Below are 23967 nucleotides of genomic sequence, written 5' to 3'. Positions count from 1 at the left end.
AACAGAGTAAGCAGCACAGGACCATTTCCAATCCAATACAGGGTCAGTGGACACATGGAGGAAACTCCATTGAATTTTTTTCCAAGGGAGAACAAGCAAGACCCAAGTCTCAAGGTTCCAATTATCTGGGGATACCATAAGACAGACCAAGACCAGGTTAGATGTTTACTGGGGACAGGAGACACAGTGCCCCTTTTCTGCCAGTCTCTAGTTGTTGATGATCTCAATGTGGAACTGCAGGTGAGTGGAGGTGATCACACAGTGGCCCCGGAGGGAAGCACATGTCTGGCAGTTGTGGCATTGCCAATGGCACTGAATGACATAAATGGCATTGAGCACCTGGCAGTATCGCCAGTGGATGCGCCACATGCGAATCAAAGACTGGAGCTTGACCACTGCTCTCTCTCTGCATGCAAAGTCAATCAGTGCCGTCCGTCGCTTCCTCTCTGCCACCCGCGTAAGTATCGTCCGCCACCAGCACTGAATGATCCATGCCCTGAGGGCTGCATGCTGCAGTGTCCGGCGCACCAGGGTGCCCCGCCACCAGGCCTGGATCTTGATGGCTTCCTTTGTTTGCTTTTTCTAGATGGAGATAAGAGACCACTCAGGGAACGTTGTCAGGGGCCTGGATCCTCTTTCCTAATGTCAGCTTGTCATCCCTTCAGCCCTTTCTTGGAGAGTTCAAGGGAATTAGCAGGACACCAACCAGGAGCCAGGAGACCTGGTTGGGATCTTTCACTGCCACTCGGGACCTCAGCCTCAGTCACAGTGTCCTTCTCTTGACTACCTCACTAGTGAATAGATCAAGAGAAAAACAATGAGCAAATAGAGAGGTGTAGGAAGGAGGTGAGGGACTTTGTTTCCATTCATCTCTTCAGGACTTTTTGGGTTTGAGGTTGGCCTCCCAACACGTGAGCCTTGTTTTTCTTTGAATACTTCCTATCTCAAAACACATTGGCTGAGTTTTCTCTGCCACAAGCATGCTTTTTTTTTTAACATTTATTTTTTAGTTGTAGGTGGACACAATACCTTTATTTTATTTTTAGGTGGTGCTGAGGATCAAACCCAGTGCCCCACACATGCAAGGTGAGAGCTCTACCCCTGAGCCACAGCCTCAGCCCATACTGTCATATGTTTTCAGCACCTTCACCATATAATGTGTCTCCCAGTCTTCCTGTATTTGGAACATTCTACCATCTAATTCAGGTCCTCACATTCCTGCTTCTAGCCCCTGCATCCTCTGACGGACGCCATTCTTTCCAATTACTCTCTATGCCACAGAGCCAGACCCAGAGAGCCCAGGTTAATAAGGGGACAGATGGGAAACGAGCCAATATTGAGTTGATTGCTGGGTGGTTTATACTCTGGATCCATAGAGGCAGAATCCCACACCCTCACGTCATAAATGGTCTGGATTTCTCTTAACGGTGTGGAATTCTACCCACCTTATCTGTCTTTTTCGGTGACTTCTTCTTTTTTTTTTTCTTATCTTTCTTCTTAGTTTTAATTGAAATGAGACGGCCTCCACTCTGTCACGCAAATAAAATGGGAAATGCATCCATTAGTTAAGACTGCTGTTTCTTTCTATGGCTCTGTACACAGGCACAGGCTGCAGTGTCCTTTTCCCCACCCAAGATGTGTAAGGTCCAGGGTGATACCCACATATCCCTTCACCCCCATAGGAAGATCTGACCATGTATCTTACACAAAATTTAATCCCCATGGCCTGTCTCTAGATGGTTCAATTGTCCTGATTTTTCTGTTTCTAAGGCCTGGCCACTAGTAATATGAGTGAGGGGAAAGCTATGAATTCACAATTGCATTATGACATAGGGATTAAGGTATTGGCCTTAGAGTTGAGTCTTCCTCAGAATAAAGTCTTCCATGGGAACACAAACCATCCGTCTACTGCTCTGTCAAGAGATGTGCCAGAGCTCAAGATGGAAAAATAGGGAATAGCCAGGGGTCTTTTAATGTGAAGTTCATCCACAGTTCTCACTGGTGATCAGTCACAGGACAGAGTAGGAGGGACTGTGGCCACATATCTCCAGACACCTCTCCACTTCCTGTCTTGCCTTGACTCAAGCTTCGGTCCCTCGCTCCACCTTAGGAAACTAGAAAAAGATGGACCAGATGAATCTAGAAAGCAGTAAAATAAAGTTTAAAAAACTTAAATGGCACAAACAGCAATGAGGAGTAGAAAATACATTTAAAAGGCAGTATTTTGAAAAGACCAGTATTAAAAGAGAAATAATCTCAGAAACCTGGGTGATCAAGAAAGAGTGGAATGCAAAAGGCAAAAATAACCATAGGGAGATTTAAATTAATATAAAATAATATTATGGTTACATCTGAACACTAAGAGATAATGATTTCCAGGCAAAATGTAAACTTCCAACATTAACTGAAGAAAATGTGCAAAACTTAATTATTGAGAAGGCCATTAAAAATCCACCCTTAATAAGGCATCAAAACCAGATAGATCCAATCCGAATGTCCAAAACTTATCAATTTAGATATTTCCAATCCTCAAATTATTCAAAGCTATTCTAAAAGATAAACATTTCTTTAGCGTTTTTTGGGGAGCCAGTGTTAATTTCCTGAAATGTCATGCTGGAATTTTGACTATTCATAAAGTTCATAGAGTTGGGGAACAAAGGCTATCTTTTAGGATAACAGAGTTTTTTTTTCTCCTAAGAACATGGACTGTCTCCATTTGTTTAGAAATTCTTTTATGTCCTTCTGTCAAGTTTTAGAATTTTGTCTGTGAAAGTCTTAATTATTATTATTATTATTATTATTATTATTATTATTATTATTATGCTGGGCACTGAACCTAGGCCTTGAGCATGTTGAACAGGTGCTCTGTCTTTGAGCTACAGCTCCAGATCTATTTGCAAGTATGATTTACATTCCATAAAACACACCCTTTTATGGGCAAAAGAACTAAGCAGACACTTCTCAAAATAAGAAACACAAATGGCCAAAAAATATATGAAAAGTTGTTCAACATCTCTAGCAATCAGGGAAATGCAAACCAAAACTACACTGGAATTTTATCTCGCTCCGGTGAGAACGGCAATGATCAAGAACACAAATAATAAATGCTGGCGAGATATCGGGGAAAAGATACAATGACACATTGTTGGTGTGGGACTACAACCTCTCTGGAAACCAGTATGGAGAGTCCCCCCCAAAATAGGAATGAAACCACCATATAACTCAGCTATCCCACTATTTGGTATTTATCCAAAAGAACAAAAATAAGCATATTGTAACGATACAGATGCATCCATATTTATAGAAGTACAATTCACAATAGTTAAATTATGACATCATCCCAGATGCTCATCAGTAGATAAATGGATCAAGAAAAATGTGGCATATCCACACAATGGAGTTTTACTTAGCCATAAAGAAGAATGAAAATAATGGCATTTTTCAGTAAATGGATGGAAATTGAGAACATCATGCTAAGTGAAATAAGTCAGACTTAGAAAATCAAGGGTGGAACATTTTCTCTCATATGTGAAAGCTACAGCAAAATAAGGGAAGGAAGGCAGTGGGGGGAGATAGGGAAAATCAGAGGAGTAGAGAATGAGAGAGAGGGAGGAAGGATGGGAAAGGGGAGAAAATATGGAATGTATTTAACAAATTCATGCTATGTGTATATATAAATGTACCAAATGGAATTTCATCTCTGTGTGTATGTAGAAAATACCAATAAAAAAATCAATAAATATGGGGCTGGGGTTGTGGCTTAATGGTAGAATGCTTGCCTTGCATGTGTGAGGCAGTGGGATTGATTCCCAGCACTGCTTATAAATAAATGAATAAAACAAAGGTCCATCAACAACTAAAACAATATTTTTAAAAAATCAGTAAATAAGAAAAAGGCAGGTCAGTAAAGGGGGAAGAATGGGAAAAGGGGGAGGGGAAAGAAAGGGGAGAAGGGGTGGAAATCAAATTCCTTGCATGTATGATTTTGTCAAAATGAACCCGAATGCTATGTATCTCTATAATGAGCTAATTAAAAAAAGATACCATTTTAAACAGTAGAATTTAGTGTTTTTTTTTTGTTTTTTTTTTTTAGTATATTCACAGGTTGTATAACTGCTATTCTTATCTGATTCCAGGACATTTTCATTTCCCTCCAAACAAATACTATACCTATCAGTAGTCAATCCCTATTGTTCCCATATCTCCTCTTTGAGTTCCTGGTGACCGCTAATCTACTTTATGTGTCTATAGTTTTGCTTGTTTGGGGGTATTTTACATGACTAGAATTGCACGAATGGCCTTTTCTGTCTGTTTTCTTTTGCTTAGTATGATGTTTTCAAAGTTTATTTATATTGTAGCAAGTATCAGTACTTCATGACTTACTATTGCCAAATGAGATTCCAAATGATATACATTATTCTGTGTATCTGTCTGTCCATTCATGAGCATTTGGGTTGTTTCCAACTTTAGGCTAAACAATGCTGCTATATGCATATGTGTACAAGTTTTTGTGTGGCTATGTTTCATTTCCCTTGGGTCTATATGTAGAACTTCTGGTCATTTGAGGAACAGATGCACTGTTTTCCCTAGTGACTACACCATTTTACATTTCCGTTAGCTGTGTATGTGGGTCCTAATTCTCTCATACGCTTGTCAGTACTTGTTATTGACTTTTTGGATTAATTCTCCTACAGGGTGAGGAGAAGTTCTTCCTGAGGTTTTTATTTTTTTGGACAAGTCATGATGTTAAATATATTTCCATGTGCTCATCAGACATTTGTGTACCTTTGGAGAGATTTCTATTTAGGTCCTTTGCCTTTTTTTGTGTGTGTGTGTGTACTGGGAACGGAACCCAGGGGGCTCTGTATCATCACTGAGCTACATCCCTTGCTCTTTTTATTTTTTTTATTTTGAGGCAGGGTCTTGATAATTTTCCCACATTGGCCTTGAACTTGCAATCTTCCTGCCCTAAACTCCTGAACAGGTGGGATTACAGGATTGTGTCACCATTCCTGGCTCTTTTGTCCATTTTTAATTCAGCTATTATTCTTTTTATTATTGAGTTGTTAGAGTTCTTTATTCTGAACACACCTATGGTGTGCAAAATATTTTTCCCATCCCGTTGGTTGATTTTTTTCTTTTTTCACTGCTTGGAGAGTGTTGTTTAAAGTGCAGAAGTGAGATTCCACCTCTTGGGTCCCCTTCTTCCTCTGGGAGAAGTCTTTTCTGCTGTTCTTTAATAAACTTCTAATTTCTACTTTGAAAAAAAAATAAAGTGCAGAAGTTTTTAATCTTTATGAACTCCATGAAGTCCAATTTATCCATTTTCTCTTTTGTTCCTTATGTTTTGGGAGTCATGTCTAAGAAACTAATGCCTAATCCAAGAACATGAAGATTTACACCTCGGAGAGTCTTATAATTTTAGCTTTTATGTTTAGATTTTTGATCCATTTTAAGTTTTGTGAATAGTGTGGGGACAGGTTCAAATTCATTCTTTTGCATGTAGATATCCATTGTTCCAACAGAATCTGTTGAAAATATCATTCTTTCATTAAATCATTCATCATTCATCATTGAATGGACTTGGCACCCTTGTCAAAAATCAATTGACCAGGGCTAGGGTTGTAGCTCAGTGGAAGAACACTTGCCTCGCACCTGTGAGACCCTGGGTTTGATCCTTAGTACCACATAAAAATAAATAATTAAAAATAAAGATATTGGGTCTGGAGTTGTGGTTCAGCAGTAGAGTGCTTACCTAGCACATGTGGGGCGCTGGGTTCGATCATCAGCACCACATAAAAATAAATAAAATAAAATAAAGTTATTGTGTCCAGCTACAACTAAAATTTTTTTTTTAAAATAAAGATATTAAAAAAATCAATTGACCATAAATACATGGGTTTGTTTCAGCGTCTCTATTTCATAAATCCATATTTATGCCAACCACACTATATTGATTATTTTAACATTGTAAGAAGCCTTGAAATTGAGAAGTGTGAGCCCTCCAACTTTGTTTTCCTTTTTCAAGATTGCTTTGGCTGTTCTGTGTACCTTGAGATTCCATATGCATTTTGGATCAGTTTGCCAATTTCTACAAAGAAGTAAAATTCTACAAAGAAGCTGGAATCCTGATAGGGATTTCCCTGAATCTGTTGATCAATTTGGAAAGTAATGTCATCTTAAGTCTTCTAAACCATGACCACAGGATCTCTATAAATATGTTTAGTTCCTAGATTTCTTTCAGCAACGTTTTTGAGTTTTCACTGTAAAAATCTTGCTCTTATTTTGTTAAAATTTTTTTTCCCCTAAACATTGCATTCTTTTTGATGCTATGGCAAATGGAATTTTTTCTTCATTTTTTGGATTGTTCATTGTTGTTGAATAGAACAACAATGTTATTTGTATATCAATAAAGTTGCAACCTTGGATTTTTTTCCCCTAATCTGGATGCCTTTTATTTAATTTTGTTAAGTGTACTAGTTGGAACCTCTAGTACAATGTTGGATGAAAGTGGTGAAGGTAGACAACTGTGTCCTACTCCTGATCTTAGAGTGAAATCTGCCAATATTTCATCATTAACTATGAGGTTAGACTGGACACAGTGCTATACGCCTATAATCACAGTGCTTTGGGAGGCTGAGGCAGGAGGCTCTCAAATTCAAGGCCAGCCTCTGCAATTTAATGAGACCCTGCCTCAAAATTTAAAAATATCAAAAAGGGTTGGGTTGTACCTCAGTGGTAGAGTGCTCCTGAGTTCAGTCCCCAGTGCCACACACATATTCACATGTGTGTGCACATGTGTATACACACACACACACACATACACACATACATACATACAATATTAGCTTTGAGTTTTTTGTTGGTGTCTTTTACTAGATTGAGGAAGTTATTTTATATTGTAGTTTGTTGAGAGCTTTTACCATGAAGGGGTGTTAGATTTTGTCTAATGCTTTTTCTGTATTTTATATTAAAATGTTTATGTTTTTCATTTACAAATAAATGTATACCAAAGACTTGAACAGCATTCTCTCTAAATCTAAGGGGTTTTAATGCTGTCTTTTGGCTTAATAAATATTTGCTTGCCTAAATAGCTCCCAAATTGTGTGGATTATTAAAAGTGGCTAAGTAGGGGCTGCAATTGTGGCTCAGCAGTAGAGAGCGCTCACCTAGCACGGGCGGGACCCTGTTTTGATCTTCAGCACCACATAAAAATAAAGGCATTGTATTGTGTCCATCTACACCTAAAAAATAAATATTTTTTTAAAAAATGGTTAAGTATGCAAAAACAATTTTTGTTTGCTGTTTTGATTTACAGGACTATATGAGTCAAATTGAAATCTGTTAAGTGTCTTAGAAAAAAATCTCTTTTTTGTCTTTGTCTTTTATTAGTTTGATTACGTGGCTAGGTGTGAATATGTTTAAGTTTATCCTATTTGAATCTTGTCAAACTTCCTGTATAATTTTGTTTTTATTAAACTTGAGAATTTTTTTGTCACTATTTTTTTGAACATTCTTTCCCTTTCTCCTCATCTTCTCTGGGCACTTCCATCATGTGTATGTGAATAGGCTTGAAGGTGTGCCACAGGTCAGTTAGGCTGTTAACTTTTCTTCATTCTTTTTTTTTCTTTTTATTTCTTAATCTGGATGAGTGTGGTGGTACATATCTGTAATCTCAGCTACTCTGGAGACAGAGGCAGGAGGAGCCCAAGTTCAAGGCCAGCCCTGGACAGTTTAGTGAGATTCTGTCACAAATCAAATAAAAATAGTGTGTGTGTGTGTGTGTGTGTGTGTGTGTGTGTGTGTGTGAGGTCTCCGTGGCAGAATGCCCCTGGGTTCAATCCCCAGGACCGGAACAAAAATGCCCTTGATTCTGCTCCTCCGCCTGAATAATCTCAACTGGCCTAACTTCACAATCACTAATTTTCTCTTCTGCTGTTAAACTCCTTTGGTGGGTTTTTCATTGTAGTTATTGTACTTTTCAACTCAAAAAGCTATTTGTTTCCTTTTAATAGTTTCTGTATCCTTAGACATTATTTCATTTAGGTTTTTTGAATGTATCTGAAATAGTTGACTTAAACTCCTTGTCTAGTAAGTCTAACATTTGTTTCTTTTTCTTTTCTTTCTTTCTTTTCTTTTTTTTTTTTTTTTTTACTGGTACTGGGAACTGAACCCAAGGCCTCACACATGCTAGGCAAGCACTCTATTACTGAGCTACATCCCAGTACTATTTTGTTTTTGAGTCAGGGTCTCACTAAATTGCCCAGGCTAGCCTAAAACTTGTGATCCTCCTGCTTTGGCCTCCCAAATAGCTGGGATTACAGACATGTACCACTATGCCCAGCCCAATATCTATCCTTCTTAGGGAGTGATTTCTGTTGGTTGCTTTTTCATTCCTTTGTATGGGTTACTTTTTGTTTCTTTACATGCTTTGTGATTTTTTGTTGTTGTTGTTGGTGGTGTTGTTGTTGTTGAAAACAGGGCATTTTAAATAACATAATGTGGCAACTCTGAAAATCTAATTTTCTTCTTCTATCCCTGGGTCTTTCTTCTTATTGCTACTTATTATTGAAGGTATGGTTTGTTTGTTTAGTGACTTTCTGAAATAATTATGTAAAGTCTATATTATTTTTTGTGTGAGGCCACTGAAGACTCAGTGTATGGTCAGATAGTGAATGGACAAAGATTTTCTTAAACTTCTTGAGACAATCAATCTCCTAGTGTTTGCCAAGGACCTCTCCGTGTGAGCTGGGGTTTACCTTCAATACTCAACAGGAAGATTACAAAAATGCCTAAGTCTCATTTCTTGCCTGCACAGACCCTCAAGTTCAGCCAGAAAGGAGAGTCTAGAGTCTTTTCAGGTCTTTCCTGAGCATGTACAGGAAAGTCTTGTGGACTTCTGGATTTCCAGGAATATGTAAAACCATTTCCAAGCTTCTATGACATATCATTATTCACTTTTCCCTCTTTAGTTTTTTAAAAGTATTTTTTAGTTGTTGATGGATCTTTATTTTATTTATTTATATATGGTGCTGAGGATTGAACCTAGTGGCTCACACATGCTAGGCAAGTGCTCTTCCACTGAGCTACAACCCCCAGCCCCTCTCTTTAGCTTTTGATTAGTCTACTTTATATGTGTGTGTTTATGGATATACAAATGTATAGATATATGTTTACATGCATATATGTATATACATGTATATTCTGTTATATTTTATTCATTCATATGTCTATTGAAAGACACATAGGTTGTTTCAATATTTTGGCTATTTTAAATAACGATGCAATGAATGTAGGGGATGTAGATATCTCTTCAAGATATTGATTTCATTTCCTTTGGATATCTCCTGAAATGGGATCTGGGTCATATGGTAGCTCTACTTTAAATTTTTTGAGGAATTTTCATAGTATTTTTTCAAAGAATGGCTGTCCCAATTGACACCCCAATTTCTACCTCAGTGTAAAAGGATTCCCTTTTCTCTACATTCTTTTTTTTTATTATATGATTGATGACATGACACTTATTATCCCTTGTCTTTTTGAAAATAATAACCCAGGCAGATTTGAGGTAATGGTTCACTATGGTTTTTGGTTTGTATTTCTCTAATAATTAGTGATGTTGAGCCCATTTTTATATTTCTGTTGACCATTTATGTACCTTTTTTTGAAAAATGTCATTTCAGGCCCTGTGTCCATTTTTGAGTTTTGACTTTTTTTTTTTTTTTTTGGTTATTGAGTCGTATGATTTCCTTATACATTTTGGACAATAGTACTTCATCAAATGTATGATTTTCAAATATTTTCTCCTGTTCCATTGGTTGCTATTTCATTTTCTTGACTGTATGCTTTGCTTTCTAGAAGCTTTTTAGCTGGACATAGTCCTGTTCAGTTATTTTTCCTTTGGTTTCCTGTGCTTTTGTGTCATATCTAAAAAAAAAAATGTTGCCAAAACCAATGTTGATGTGTTTTTTTATGATCTATGTTTTCTTCTAAGAATTTTATGCTTGGTAGGCCTTACATTTAAGTCTTTAATCTATTTCAAGCTAATTTTTTTGTGTGTATGGTGTAAACTAAGGGTCCAATCTTATTCTTTTGTGTGAATATCTAATTTTCTCAATGTCACTTATTAAAGAGACTTTCTTTTCCTCAGTGTGTGTTCCTGCACTCTTGTCAAAGATTACCTGACTGTATGTGCATGGGTTTATTTCTGAGCTTCCTCTTCTGTTCCATTGGTTGATGTGTCTATTTTTATATTGGAACCATCCTATTGTGATAACTATAACTTTAGAATACATATGCTTTTGATTTTTTAATTTGTTCTTTTTAGTTATATATGACAGGAGACTATATTTTGACATGTTTGTACAAACATGGAATAGATCTTATTTTAATTAAGATTCCAGTCTTGTGGTTGTACATGAGGTGGAGATTCATGTGATATATTCATATATCTATATTGAAAAATTATGTCAGATTCATTCCACTGTCTTTCTTAATCCCAACCCCTTCCTTTTATTCCCCTTTGTCTACTCCACTGAACTTCTATTCATCCACATTTCAGAAAGAACATTTGACATTTGGCTTTTTTGGGACTGGCTTATTTCACTGAGCATGATCGGTCTCTAGATCCATCCATTTACTGGCAAATTTACTAAAGTCATTCCTTTTAACGGCTAAATAATATTACATAGTGTATATATACACACCACATTTTCTTTATCCATTCATCTGTTGAAGGGCACCTATGTTGGTACCATAGCTTAGCTATTGTGAATTCAACTGCTATAAATGTTGATGTGGCTGCATCACTGTAGTAGGCTGATTTTATGACCTTAGGGTATATACTGAGGAGTAGGATAACTGGGTCAAATGGTGGTTCCATTCCAACTTTTCTGAGGAATCTCCATACCACTTTTCATAGTGGTTGCACCAATTTGCAGTCTCACCAGCAATGTATGAGTATACCCCTTTCTCCATGTCCTCACCAACATTTATTGCTACTTGTATTCTGGATGTTTGCAATTCAATTCTGATTGGATTGAGGTGAAATCTCAGTGTAGTTTTAATTTGTACTTCTCTAATTGATAGAGATGCTGAACATTTTTTTTCATATATTTGTTGGTCATTTGTATTTCTTCTTCTGTTCAAAGTCTGTTCAGTTCCTTTGCCCATTTATTGATTGGGTTATTTGTTTTTTGTGTGCATGTATGTGTTAAATTTTTTGAATTCTTTATATATCCTAGAGATTAATGCTGTATCTGAGGGGCAGTGGCAAAAGATTTCCTCCCATTTTGTAGGTTCTTTCTTCCATCTTTTGATTATTTCCTTTGCTGGGAAGAAGCTTTTTAGTTTGATATCATCCCATTTATTGGTTCTTCATTTTACTTTTTATGCTTTAGGAGTCTTGAAATCACAAAGTGTTTACCCAGTTTTGTTCTTCATACTCAAATTGCTTTGCATGTCCTGGGTCATTTGAGGTTCCATATGAATTTTGGTTGGAATCCTTTCTTTAAATGCCTGAAACATTCTTATCACATTTGAAATGCTGAATTTAAAAAAAACTTTCATTTTTAGAACTACTATATAAAGGATGGAATGCCATTTGAGGAACTGATGAAATTATTCTAACATTTGTTCTAGTCTAAAAAATAGAAGATGACATAAAAAAAGGCACACAAAGTAGTTAAAATTATCCCCTCACAATTAAGATGTTGAAATTCTATTAATAAGAAACAACTGGGTTTCTTGGTAATTCTTAGCAGATAGATTTTTTTAAAAAAAACATACTAAGGCCTTTGCCTTTATGATATTTTTGAATTTTTTTTGCATTATAGAACAAATAAATTGTATCCTAAGCTGTATTCCAATTATTGCAATATTATAAACATATTAAGGAACAGCTATTCAAATTGGGACACGGTTAGGGTAATCTGCCCCCAAGTTTGTCTATTTAGTGGTCTAATTTGGTGGCATTCCTTTTTGGCCAATCATTTATATGGTCATCCTAGATCAACCGTGTTTGCTTTGAACCTGGTCAGAGACTCAATGGGTGATTGTTCCGATGATTCAATAAAGAAATAAGCTATAATTAATTAATTTATTTATTTATTAATCTATTTTTAACATAAAGTTTTCAATCTTGTTTTAATAGACAAAATTGTCTATATTTATTATGCATAGCATTTTTTTTTTTTTTTTGGTAACGGGGGTTGAACTCAGGGGCCTTGACCCCTGTGTCACATCCCCAGCCCTATTTTGTATTTTATTTAGAGACGGAATCTCACTGAGTTGCTTAGCTGAGGCTGGCTTTGAACTCACCATTATCCTGCCTCAGCCTCCTGAGTCACTGGGATTACAGGTGTGTGCCACCATACCAGGCTCATAGCAGGTTTTTTTGAAGTATGTATACAATGTGGAATAGCTAACTGAGCTAATTAACATATACTTTTATTATATACTTAATATATTTTAGTATAGTTAAATATTACATACTTTTAATATATTTTTTTTGGTGAGAACACTTAGAATCTCAACAATTTTAATGAATACAATACATTGCTATTAACCATAGTCTCCATGTTATAAATAGATCTTATGAATTTATTCCTTCTGCCTAAATGAATTCTGTATTTTTTGTTTCTCCCCAACATTCCCTCTCTCAGCCCCTGGTAACCAACATTCCACCCTCCACTTCTATGAGTTCAGTTTTTTTTTTTTTTTTTAGATCCCACATATAAGTGAGATCATGAACCATTTGTGTTAGCTTTCCTTGCTGTGACCAAAATATCTAACAAGAACAACTCAGAGGAGGAAAAGTTTATTTTGGCTCATGGTATCAGAGGTTCAGTCCATGGTTAGCCAACTCCATCACTCTGGGCCCATGCTAAGGCAGAACAATCATGGCAGAAGAGCAAGACAGAGGAGAGTTGCTTTGCTCATGGAAGCCAGGAAGCAGAGATTTGAGAGAGAGTGCTGTGTCCTTCACGGCCAAAACCCTAGAGTCCAGCGAGGGCCGATGGGGGATTAAGAAAGACACACAAACATTTATAAAGCAAAAGGTAGTACTAATTGGCACCCTTTCTCCATCAGAGATGGAGAAACAGTGATCCAGAGCTAGCCCGGCACATTTATTATATAGGTTTTATCATCAAAATGTTATTTGTGGGAAAGTTTCTGCAAAGCAGGCAGGCTTGAAGATTGCAGCACTTGAAAAGTATTGTGGTTATCTTGTTGTGCTGAGAACTCTGTCCCTGGTAGCTGGTGTCTGAACTCAAGGTCATGACTGTTATTATTCCATGTCTTTTCATGAAACAGTATAGCCACAGCTCTGAGGTGGTCAAGGACTCTGGTCCAAGTCACTGCTCTTCACATCAAGAGTGGGGCGGGGTAGTGGTCATGGGGAAGCTTAATCCTTCCAGGTACAAGTCTAGTGACCCACTTCCTTCAGCCATGCACCACATGTCTAGAGTTACCACCCAGTTAGTCCATTAAAACCACGATGAACCAATTAGATTACAGCTCTCATAATCATTTCACCTCCTGCATTAACATAGCAGCTTTTGGGTAAGAACTTTTGGGGGATATCTCTTATGTAAACCATAACAATTTGTCTTTTTCCGTCTGCCTTATTTCACTTAACAAAAGGTTCTCCAGATTTATCCATGTTCTTGCAAAAACCGATACATTACAAGTACAATGGAAATGCAATATAAATACTAAGTAGATAGTTATTATACAGTATTTTTTATGGAATAAAGGAAGAAAAAAGTCTGTATATGTTCGGTAAAGATGCAATATTTTTTCCTGAAAAATTTTAAATCATATGATTCCATTTATATGAAGTGCCCCAAATAGACAAATTCATAGAGACAGAAAGTGGATTAGTGGCTGTCAGGGGCTGGGGCAGGGTGAAGGGAGCATGGCGATTGACGCTAATGGGTACAAGATGTCTTTTTTGGAATGATGAAAATCTTCTCTAATTAAGATAGTGAAGGTTGAAAACTGTAAATATAACTGAAAACCACTTCAGTGTATATTTTAAAAATGGGCAAATTATAAAATTATACTTTCAGTAAAGCTGTTCTTTTTAAAGCATTTGCAATGTAAATGTAAACATATGTGAATATATGTATGTCCATACAATACATTTTAATTAATTTAGAAATAGGCATAGTTTCATATCTATATAAATTAATGTTAATTTTTTGTAATTCTAAAACATTAACATATCTGAAGGTATATAGAATATTATATAACCTAGTTTGATAACCATTGACACCTATTATAGATTTAAACTTAAATATCCATCAAATGAATAAATTTAAAGTCCTAGAACCAGAATCAGTCTGATCTCTACTGAGTTGGCATGGCTTGAATTTTAATTTTATGTTTATAAGGAAAGAAGAAACTCTATAAGCTAATGAGTATGTCTCTATGTACATAATAGCAGGATCTACATCTTTTAAACCCACATCATCTTGGCAGCATATAGCACAGTCCCTCGTACACATGATGGACCAAACAATGACTGAAATACTTTTTAATACCTTATTGGTGGGCTGGAGATGTGGCTCAGCGGTAGCGCGCTCGCCTGGCATGCGTGCGGCCCGGGTTCGATCCCCAGCACCACATACCAACAAAGATGTTGTGTCCGCCGAGAACTGAAAAATAAATATTAAAAAAAATTCTCTCTCTCTCTCTCTCTCCCCTCTCTCACTCTCTCTTAAAAAAAAATACCTTATTGGTATAATATGACTATAATAGTTAAACTTTTGCTCTATGTGCTCTTCCTTCAGATCAGACTAACAACCTTTCCCCACAAAGGGCCAGAGGCTAAATAGTTTGGGCTTTGTGGATCAGACTGTTTTCTGATACAATTACTCAGCTCCATGCCCTAACATAAAGGCAGTTACAGACATTTAAACTAATGATCCCCTAGTTAGGCCAGCACTGTCTATAGAACTTTCTACAATGCCAGGCACATTCTATTATCTGGAAATTGAGCACCTGAAATGTGGCCACTGTGTCAAGGAACTCAATTTTTTGAATTACAGTCATCAATCAGTAGCCACAGGGTTCCAGGATCCCCCATTCCCCCCAGCACCAAAATACATGAATTCTCAAGTATCTTATATAAAATGTGTTTGCATATAACCTATGCACATCTTCCCATATACTTTAAGTCTTCTATAGATCACTTATAATACCCAATACAATGTAAATGTTCTGATGCTGTACTCTATTGAAAAAAGTCTGTACATGTTCAATACAGAGAATTGTTTTCTCAAATATTTTCAATTTGTAATTGTTTAAATTCATGGACATGGGCCCAACAGACGTGGAGGAGAAACTATTTTAAATGTAAACATCTGCATATAGTTATTGTACTCACCAGCACTGCCTTAGACTACTAACTAGAAAATTTTACCTCTGTTGAAAAACTTATAGCTAACAATAAATGAGGTGATAATATGACAGGGTGAGCTGAAAAGAGAAAATAGGATGTGAAATTTCTTTTTTTAATGTTTGTTTTTTAGTTTGACACAATATCTCTATTTTATTTATTTATATGTGGTGCTGAGGAGCGAACCCAGGGCTTCACACATGCCAGGCGAGTACTCTACCACTGAGCCAAAATCCCAGCCCCAATGATGTAAACTTTCTAATAATTCAAACCAGTGAAGAATCAAAATCATAAACTAAATTTAAGCAGGAGGGTATGTGGAGTTCTGTGTGTCTGAACTTCACCATACTTTGGTGTATACATGCTGGATTCCAGCTCTGAGTTCTTCCCAGATTTGGCCAAGGCCATGCGCTTCAGTCCAGGGGGATTCTAACTCCTGTTTAATGGCATTGTGAACAACGTTCTGCAGTCATCCTGTGCAGCAATTCTTTTAAGACACACCTAATTCTTCCTTAGAATTAGTTGAAAACATAGTTTCATTACAGATTTATTCTCAGCAGATCAGAAAGAATGTCCTTTAAGGTGCAGGGAATGAAATTTCATTATAGTCCAACTGGCTTCAGCTACTGTGGGAGAAGCTGTGCAGGAGGGCTGTTGGCACCACCAACAGGAACATGGAATCCATGGAGTTGGGTGGAGGTGCTGATAGGTGATTCTGCTAAGTCGCTTGAGAGCCATGTGTGGGCTAGAACTTTGGGTTTTGGGTTTCGGGAGCTAGGAGTCCGTAGTCCTTCTCAAACACTTAGGCTTGGAGCCCAGCGGAGGGGTCACAGTGCTGGGGATTTCTGCAGAAATCAGCAGTATAGGGGTCTTCTAACACTCTCAGAGATGCAGTATTCCAACTAGGTGAGATCTGGATCCTGGAGCGACACAGAATACTGCCTTCCTCTGGCCCACCATCTTCCTTCCTCCTATTTTTCTAGGTCTTATTTATTTTTTAGTTGACATTCTATTTTTATTGATTCTAAGACACCATATTAAATTTCTTTTTTTTTTTTATTGGTCGTTCATAACATTACATAGTTCTTAATACATCATATTACATGTTTTGATTCAAGTGGATTATGAACTCCCGCTTTTACCCCGTATACAAATTGCTGTATCACATCAGTTACCCTTCCATTGATTGACATATTGCCTTTCTAGTGTCTGATGTATTCTGCTGTCTGTCCTATTGTCTACTATCCCCCCTCCCCTCCCCTCCCCTCCCCTCCCCTTTTCTCTCTCTACCCCTTCTACTGTAAATCATGTCTTCCATTTGTATTCTCTTGACTTACCCCTCCTTACCTCTTATATGACATTTTGTATAACCCTGAGGATCGCCTTCCATTTCCATGCAATTTCCCTTCTCACTCCCTTTCCCTCCCACCTCTCATCCCTGTTTACTGTAAATATTCTTCTCAAGCTCTTCGTCCCTACCCTGTCCTTGTTTACACCCCTTATATCAAAGGAGTCATTTGGTATTTGTTTTTTAAAGATTGACTAGCTTCACTTAGCATAATCTGCTCTAATGCCATCCATTTCCCTCCAAATTCTATAATTTTGTCATTTTTTAATGCAGAGTAATACTCCATAGTGTATAAATGCCACATTTTTTTTATCCATTCATCTATTGAAGGGCATCTAGGCTGGTTCCACAGTCTTGCTATCGTGAATTGAGCTGCTATGAACATCGATGTAGCAGTGTCCCTGTAGCATGCTCTTGTTAGGGCTTTAGGGAATAGACCGAGAAGGGGTCAAATGGTGGTTCCATTCCCAGCTTTCCGAGAAATCTCCATACTGCTTTCCAAATTGGCTGCACCAATTTGCAGTCCCACCAGCAATGAACAAGAGTGCCCTTTTCCCCGCATCCTCTCCAGCACTTATTGTTGTTTGACTTCCTAATGGCTGCCAGTCTTACTGGAGTGAGATGGTATCTTAGGGTAGTTTTGATTTGCATTTCTCTGACTGCTAGCGATGGTGAGCATTTTTTCATGTACTTGTTGATTGATTGTATGTCCTCCTCTGAGAAGTGTCTGTTCAGGTCCTTGGCCCATTTATTGATTGGGTTATTTGTTATCTTATTGTCTAATTTTTTGAGATCTTTGTATATTCTGGTTATTAGGGCTCTATCTGAAGTGTGTGGAGTAAAGATTTGTTCCCAGGATGTAGGCTCCCTATTTATCTCTCTTATTGTTTCTTTTGCTGAGAAAAAACTTTTTAGTTTGAGTAAGTCCCATTTGTTGATTCTATTTGTTAACTCTAGCGCTATGGGTGTCCTATTGAGGAATTTGGAGCCCGATCCCACAGCGTGTAGATCATAACCAACTTTTTCTTCTATCAGATGCCGTGTCTCTGATTTAATATCAAGCTCCTTGATCCATTTTGAGTTAACTTTTGTGCACGGCGAGAGATAGGGATTCAGATTCATTTTGGTGCAAATGGATTTCCAGTTTCCCCAGCACCATTTGTTGAAGATGCTATCCTTCCTCCATTGCATGCTTTTAGCCCCTTTATCAAAAATAAGATAGTTGTAGTTTTGTGGATTGGTTACTGTGTCCTCTATTCTGTACCATTGGTCCACCCGCCTGTTTTGGTACCAGTACCATGCTGTTTTTGTTACTATTGCTCTGTAGTATAGTTTGAAGTCTGGTATTGCTATACCGCCTGATTCACACTTCCTGCTTAGTATTGTTTTTGCTATTCTGGGTCTTTTATTATTCCATATGAATTTCATGATTCTTTTATCTATTTCTACAAGATATGCTGTTGGGATTTTGATTGGCATTGCATTGAACTTATAGAGAACTTTTGGTAATATCGCCATTTTGATGATGTTAGTTCTGCCTATCCATGAGCAGGGTATGTTTTTCCATCTTCTAAGGTCTTCTTCTATGTCTTTCTTTAGGGTTCTGTAATTTTCATTGTATAAATCTTTCACCTCTTTTGTTAGGTTGATTCCCAAGTATTTTATTTTTTGGGGGGATATTGTGAATGGAGTAGTTGTCCTCATTTCCGTTTCAGAGGATTTGTCGCTGATATACAGGAATGCCTTTGATTTATGCGTGTTGATCTTATATGCTGCCACTTTGCTGAATTCATTTATTAGCTCTAATAGCTTCTTTGTAGACCCTTTTGGGTCTGCTAGGTATAAAATCATATCATCTGCAAATAGTGATAATTTAAGTTCTTCTTTTCCTATTTTTATGCCTTTAATTTCTTTTGACTGTCTAATTGCTCTGGCCAGTGTTTCGAGGACTATGTTGAACAGAAGTGGTGAGAGAGGGCATCCCTGTCTTGTACCAGATCTTAGAGGGAATGCCTTCAATTTTTCTCCATTCAGAATGATGCTGGCCTGTGGCTTATCATAGATTGCTTTTACAATGTTGAGGTATGATCCTGTTATCCCTAATTTTTCTAGCGTTTTGAACATAAAGGGATGCTGTACTTTGTCGAAAGCTTTTTCTGCATCTATTGAGATGATCATATGGTTCTTATTTTTAAGTCTATTGATGTGGTGAATAACATTTATTGATTTCCGTATATTAAACCAGCCTTGCATCCCAGGGATGAATCCTACTTGATCATGATGTATAATTTTTTTGATATGTATTTGAATCCGATTCGCCAGAATTTTATTGAGGATTTTTGCGTCAAGGTTCATTAGAGATATTGGTCTGTAGTTTTCCTTCTTTGATGTGTCTTTGTCTGGTTTCGGAATCAGGGTGATGTTGGCCTCGTAGAATGAATTTGGAAGTTCTCCCTCTTTTTCTATTTCCTGAAATAGCTTGAAAAGTATTGGTGTTAGTTCCTCTTTAAAGGTTTTGTAAAACTCTGCTGTATACCCATCCGGTCCTGGGCTTTTCTTAGTTGGTAGTCTTTTGATGGTTTCTTCTATTTCCTCTATTGTTATTGGTCTGTTTAGGTTGTCTATATCCTCCTGGCTCAATCTGGGCAGATCATAGGACTCAAGGAATTTATCTATGCCTTCACTATCTTCTATTTTATTGGAGTATAAGGATTCAAAGTAATTTCTGATTATCTTCTGTATTTCTGAAGTGTCTGTTGTGATATTGCCTTTTTCATCCCGTATGCTAGTAATTTGGGTTCTCTCTCTTCTTCTCTTCGTTAGCATGGCTAAGGGTCTGTCAATTTTATTTATTTTTTCAAAGAACCAGCTTTTAGTTTTGTCAATTTTTTCAATTGTTTCTTTTGTTTCAATTTCATTAATTTCAGCTCTGATTTTAATTATTTCTTGCCTTCTACTTCTTTTGCTGTTGTTTTGCTCTTCTTTTTCTAGGATTTTGAGATGAAGTATGAGATCATTTATTTGTTGGTTTTTTCTTTTTTTGAGGAATGAACTCCAAGCAATGAATTTTCCTCTTAGAACTGCTTTCAATGTGTCCCATAGATTCCGATATGTTGTGTCTGTGTTTTCATTTAACTCTAGGAATTTTTTAATTTCCTCCTTGATGTCTTCTAAAACCCATTGATCACTCAGCAACCTATTGTTCATTCTCCAGGTGATGCTTGCTTTTTCCTTTCTTCTTTTATCATTGATTTTCAGTTTCATTCCATTATGATCAGATAAGATGCATGGTATTATCTCTACCCCTTTGTATTGTCTAAGAGTTGCCCTGTGACATAGTATATGGTCTATTTTTGAGAAGGTTCCATGTGCTGCTGAGAAAAAAGTGTAGCTACTTGATGTTGGGTGGTATAGTCTATATATGTCAATTAAGTCTAGGTTGTTAATTGTGTTATTGAGTTCTATAGTTTCCTTATTTAACTTTTGTTTGGAAGATCTGTCCAGTGGTGAGAGAGGTGTGTTGAAGTCTCCCAGGATTATTGTATGTTGGTCTATTAGACTCTTGAACTTGAGAAGAGTTTGCTTGATGAATACAGCTGCACCATTATTTGGGGCATATATATTTATGATTGTTATGTCTTGTTGGTGTATGGTTCCCTTGAGCAGTATGAAGTGTCCTTCTATATCCCTTTTGATTAGCTTTGGCTTGAAATCTATTTTATTAGATATGAGTATGGACACTCCTGCTTGTTTCCGCGGTCCATATGAGTGATATGATTTTTCCCAACCTTTCACCTTCAGTCTATGTATATCTTTTCCTATCAAATGCGTCTCCTGTAGACAGCATATTGTTGGGTCTTGTTTTTTGATCCATTCTACTAGCCTGTGTCTCTTAATTGGTGAGTTTAAGCCATTAACATTTAGGGTTATTATTGAGATATGGTTTGTTCTTCTATCCATATTTGTTTATTGATGTTACTAAACCTGATTTGTTATCCTCTTTGACTACTTTCCCCCCTTTACTGTCCTACCTCCCATTGTTGGTTTTCAATGTTGTTTTCCATTTCCTCTTCCTGTAATGTTTTGCCAAGGATTTTTTGAAGAGATGGTTTTCTAGCTGCGAATTCTTTTAACTTTTGTTTATTGTGGAAGGTTTTAATTTCATCTTCTAACCTGAAGCTTAATTTCGCCGGATACACGATTCTTGGTTGGAGCCCATTGTCTTTCAGTGTTTGAAATATGTTATTCCAGGATCTTCTAGCTTTCAGAGTCTGTGTTGAGAGATCAGCTGTTATCCTGATTGGTTTACCCCTAAATGTAATCTGCTTTCTTTCTCTTGCAGCTTTTAAAATTCTCTCCTTATTCTGTATGTTGGACATCTTCATTATAATGTGTCTAGATGTGGATCTCTTATGATTTTGCACATTCGGCGTCCTGTAGGCTTCTAGGATTTGGGATTCTGTCTCAATCTTCAATTCTGGGAAGTTTTCTCGTATTATTTCACTGAATAGACTGTTTATTCCTTTGGAATGGGGCTCTGTGCCTTCCTGTATCCCAATGACTCTTAAATTTGGTCTTTTGATATTGTCCCATAATTCTTGGATGTTCTGCTCATGGTTTCTTAGCAGACTTGCTGAGCTGTCTATGTTCTTTTCCAGTTGAAATACTTTGTCTTCATTGTCTGATGTTCTCTCTTCTAAGTGATCTACTCTGCTGGTAGTATTCTCAATTGAGTTTTTAAGTTGGTTTATTGTTTCCTGCATTTCTAGAATTTCAATTTGTTTGTTTTTTATTACCTCTATCTCCCTGTGAAATTGATCTTTTACTTCCTGGATTTGTTTGTCAATGTGATCTTTCATTGTCTGATTTTGCTGTCTCATGTCTTCCTTGAGACTCCAGATCATCTGAAGCATATATATCCTGAACTCTTTATCTGATATTCCATCTGTTGCAGCTATTACCTCTTCTAAAGTTGAGTTGACCTGCATTGCTTGTGGTCCTTTCTTTCCTTGTCTTTTCATACTGCTCGCGTTTCTTTCTGCTTCGTGCAACTGTTGTGTTTTGAAATTTACCCCCTATTTATTTATGTTGCTCTTGTATACTTGAAAAGTCTCCCTTGCAGGTGCGGGCGGCGGCTGTGCCCCTACTCCAATTGGGGTGACGTGTCTACCACGCTGGCGGCTCTCTGGGCCTGTTCCGGGAGTGGAAGGCGGCTCTGCTCTGTCCCTATTCCAATTGGGGTGTCATGACTACAATGCTGGCAGGTCGCTGGGCCTGTTCCGGGCGTGGGCGGTGGGCTTGGCTGGCGGGATTCCACCTAATGGCAGTCCCTAACCTCCCTGCTTGCTAATTAATGGCTTCTCTGAGGCGCCACGCCTTCTGTAGCTGCGGGGCAGGCCGCGCGAATCAGTTGGCCTGGATCTCCGGGGTCCTGCTGCTGGCTGTTTTGATGTTGCAAGCTGTTGGAGAGTGGTGGTGTATTCTTCAGCTTTCCCGGATGGTGGCCGCTGACTGCCTGGATGGAGTGTCCGCTGTTTTGATGTTGCACTCTGAAGGAGAGTGGCGGTGTATCCTTCAGCTTTCCCGGATGGTGGCCGCTGACTGCCTCGGTGGGGTGTCCGCTGTGGGGGATGGGACTGTACCGCTTCCTTCCCCTTCTGAGATCCCGTGCTCGGCCCAAGGGTCCGTGTGGGCTTGGCTGGTGGGATTCCACCTAATGGCCTTCCCTAACCTCCCTGCTTGCCAATTAATGGCTTCACTGAGGCGCCACGCCTTCTGTAGCCGCAGGGCAGGCCATGCGAATCAGTTGGCCTGGATCTCCGGGCACCATATTAAATTTCCAATTCTCCCCAAATTGATCTACACACAACCCTAATCAAAATTCCAGCCAGCTCTTTTGTGGAAATGGACAAGCTGACCTTATATATATGAAAAGGGCCTCAAATAGCCAACACAGTTTTCAAGAAGAGCAAAAAAGTGCCCTCCAAGGTCAGATAGGACTCAGGAAATGACAAGAAGCCTTCATGGGCCCTGCAACTCCAGTAAGTCACTCAATCTCCCAATTAGGGGGATTGAAAGGACTTTAGAGAATAGGAAGCCAACCAGTGTACATTCTGCAAACAGGAGGGTCATTGGAGAGGTAAATGTTTCTGATGCTTTCAAGAGAAGCCATGTATGATCAGCAAGACTCTGACCAATCCTGGCAGGTAGTCCTAGTAAAGGAAGGCTAAAGGAACCAAGAAGCTTCTCACGTTACCAAAAGTGATCTCTGAAGAGTCTCAGCTGACCACGACCCAGTTACTGTAGGGGCTAAAGGTGTAACTCAGTGATAGATTGCTCACCTGGCATCTGCAAGGTCATTTCCAGAAGGTAAAAGTCCAAAAGCAAGGCATCAGCAAGTTTATTTTTTCCTGGGGCCTTTCTTGTTGGTGAGTAAATGACTGCCTTCTCACCTGATTGGCATGTGGGATAGCCAGCTGAAATAGAGACCCTCTGTAAGCATGGGCAACATTATCCAATAGGATGATGACTTGGTTAGAATAAAAGTTGGAAGAACAAGGAAGCAGCAGCAGATGCAAGATCAATACTTCTTGGACGGGTTCTTGATCGCTGCTGTGGTCATCTGAGGACATCAGACTCTCGCTTCTTCCCTCTTCCAAAGTGGGCTCTGCCAGTGATTCTCCGGAAGCCTTCAGTCTCAGACTAGGGTAGCAATGTTGATCCCTCTTATTCTGGAGCTTCAGCCTCTTGGACTACACAGCTATTGGTTCAATCAGCTCTCCAGCCTGCAGACAGCCATTGTGGACTATCCAGCTTCTTGTCACATAAGCCAACCTAAAAAGTCTCCTTTTTATAATTATACTTCCTGTTGATTCTGTTTCTCTAGAGAATCCTAATACAGTCTTTATGCCTGCTTTGGTGCCAGTACCATCCTGGTTTTGTTACTATAGCTCTGTAGCATATTTTGAGGTCTGGTACTGTGATGCTTCCTGCTTCACTTTTCTTGCTAAGGATTGCTTTGGCTATTCTGGGTCTCTTATTTTTCCAAATGAATTTCATGGCTGCATTGAATCTGTGTAGAGTTTTTGGTAGTATGGCCATTTTGACAATATTAATTCTGTCTCTCCAAGAACATGGGAGACTCAGGGCTGGGTATATAGCTTAGTTGGTAGAGTGCTTGACTCACATGCACAAGGACCTGGGTTTAATCCCCAGC

The 23967-nt window shown here is 38.1% G+C and overlaps 1 protein-coding gene across 1 annotated transcript; it reads right to left on the bottom strand.

Moving 5' to 3' along the window:
• Nucleotides 1-207: 207 nt before the first annotated feature.
• On the bottom strand, nucleotides 208-23383 carry Iqcf2 (IQ motif containing F2). The gene is made up of 2 exons (XM_077795282.1): nucleotides 23204-23383; nucleotides 208-582 (listed from the first exon to the last, which is right to left on the bottom strand). The coding sequence occupies exons 1-2, from the start codon at nucleotides 23381-23383 to the stop codon at nucleotides 208-210; spliced, it is 555 nt and encodes a 184-aa protein (XP_077651408.1).
• Nucleotides 23384-23967: the final 584 nt, after the last annotated feature.

Source organism: Urocitellus parryii, chromosome 2 (assembly GCF_045843805.1).
Source record: "Urocitellus parryii isolate mUroPar1 chromosome 2, mUroPar1.hap1, whole genome shotgun sequence".
Lineage (NCBI taxonomy): Eukaryota > Metazoa > Chordata > Mammalia > Rodentia > Sciuridae > Urocitellus > Urocitellus parryii.
This window is presented reverse-complemented; position numbering and strand designations above follow the sequence as displayed.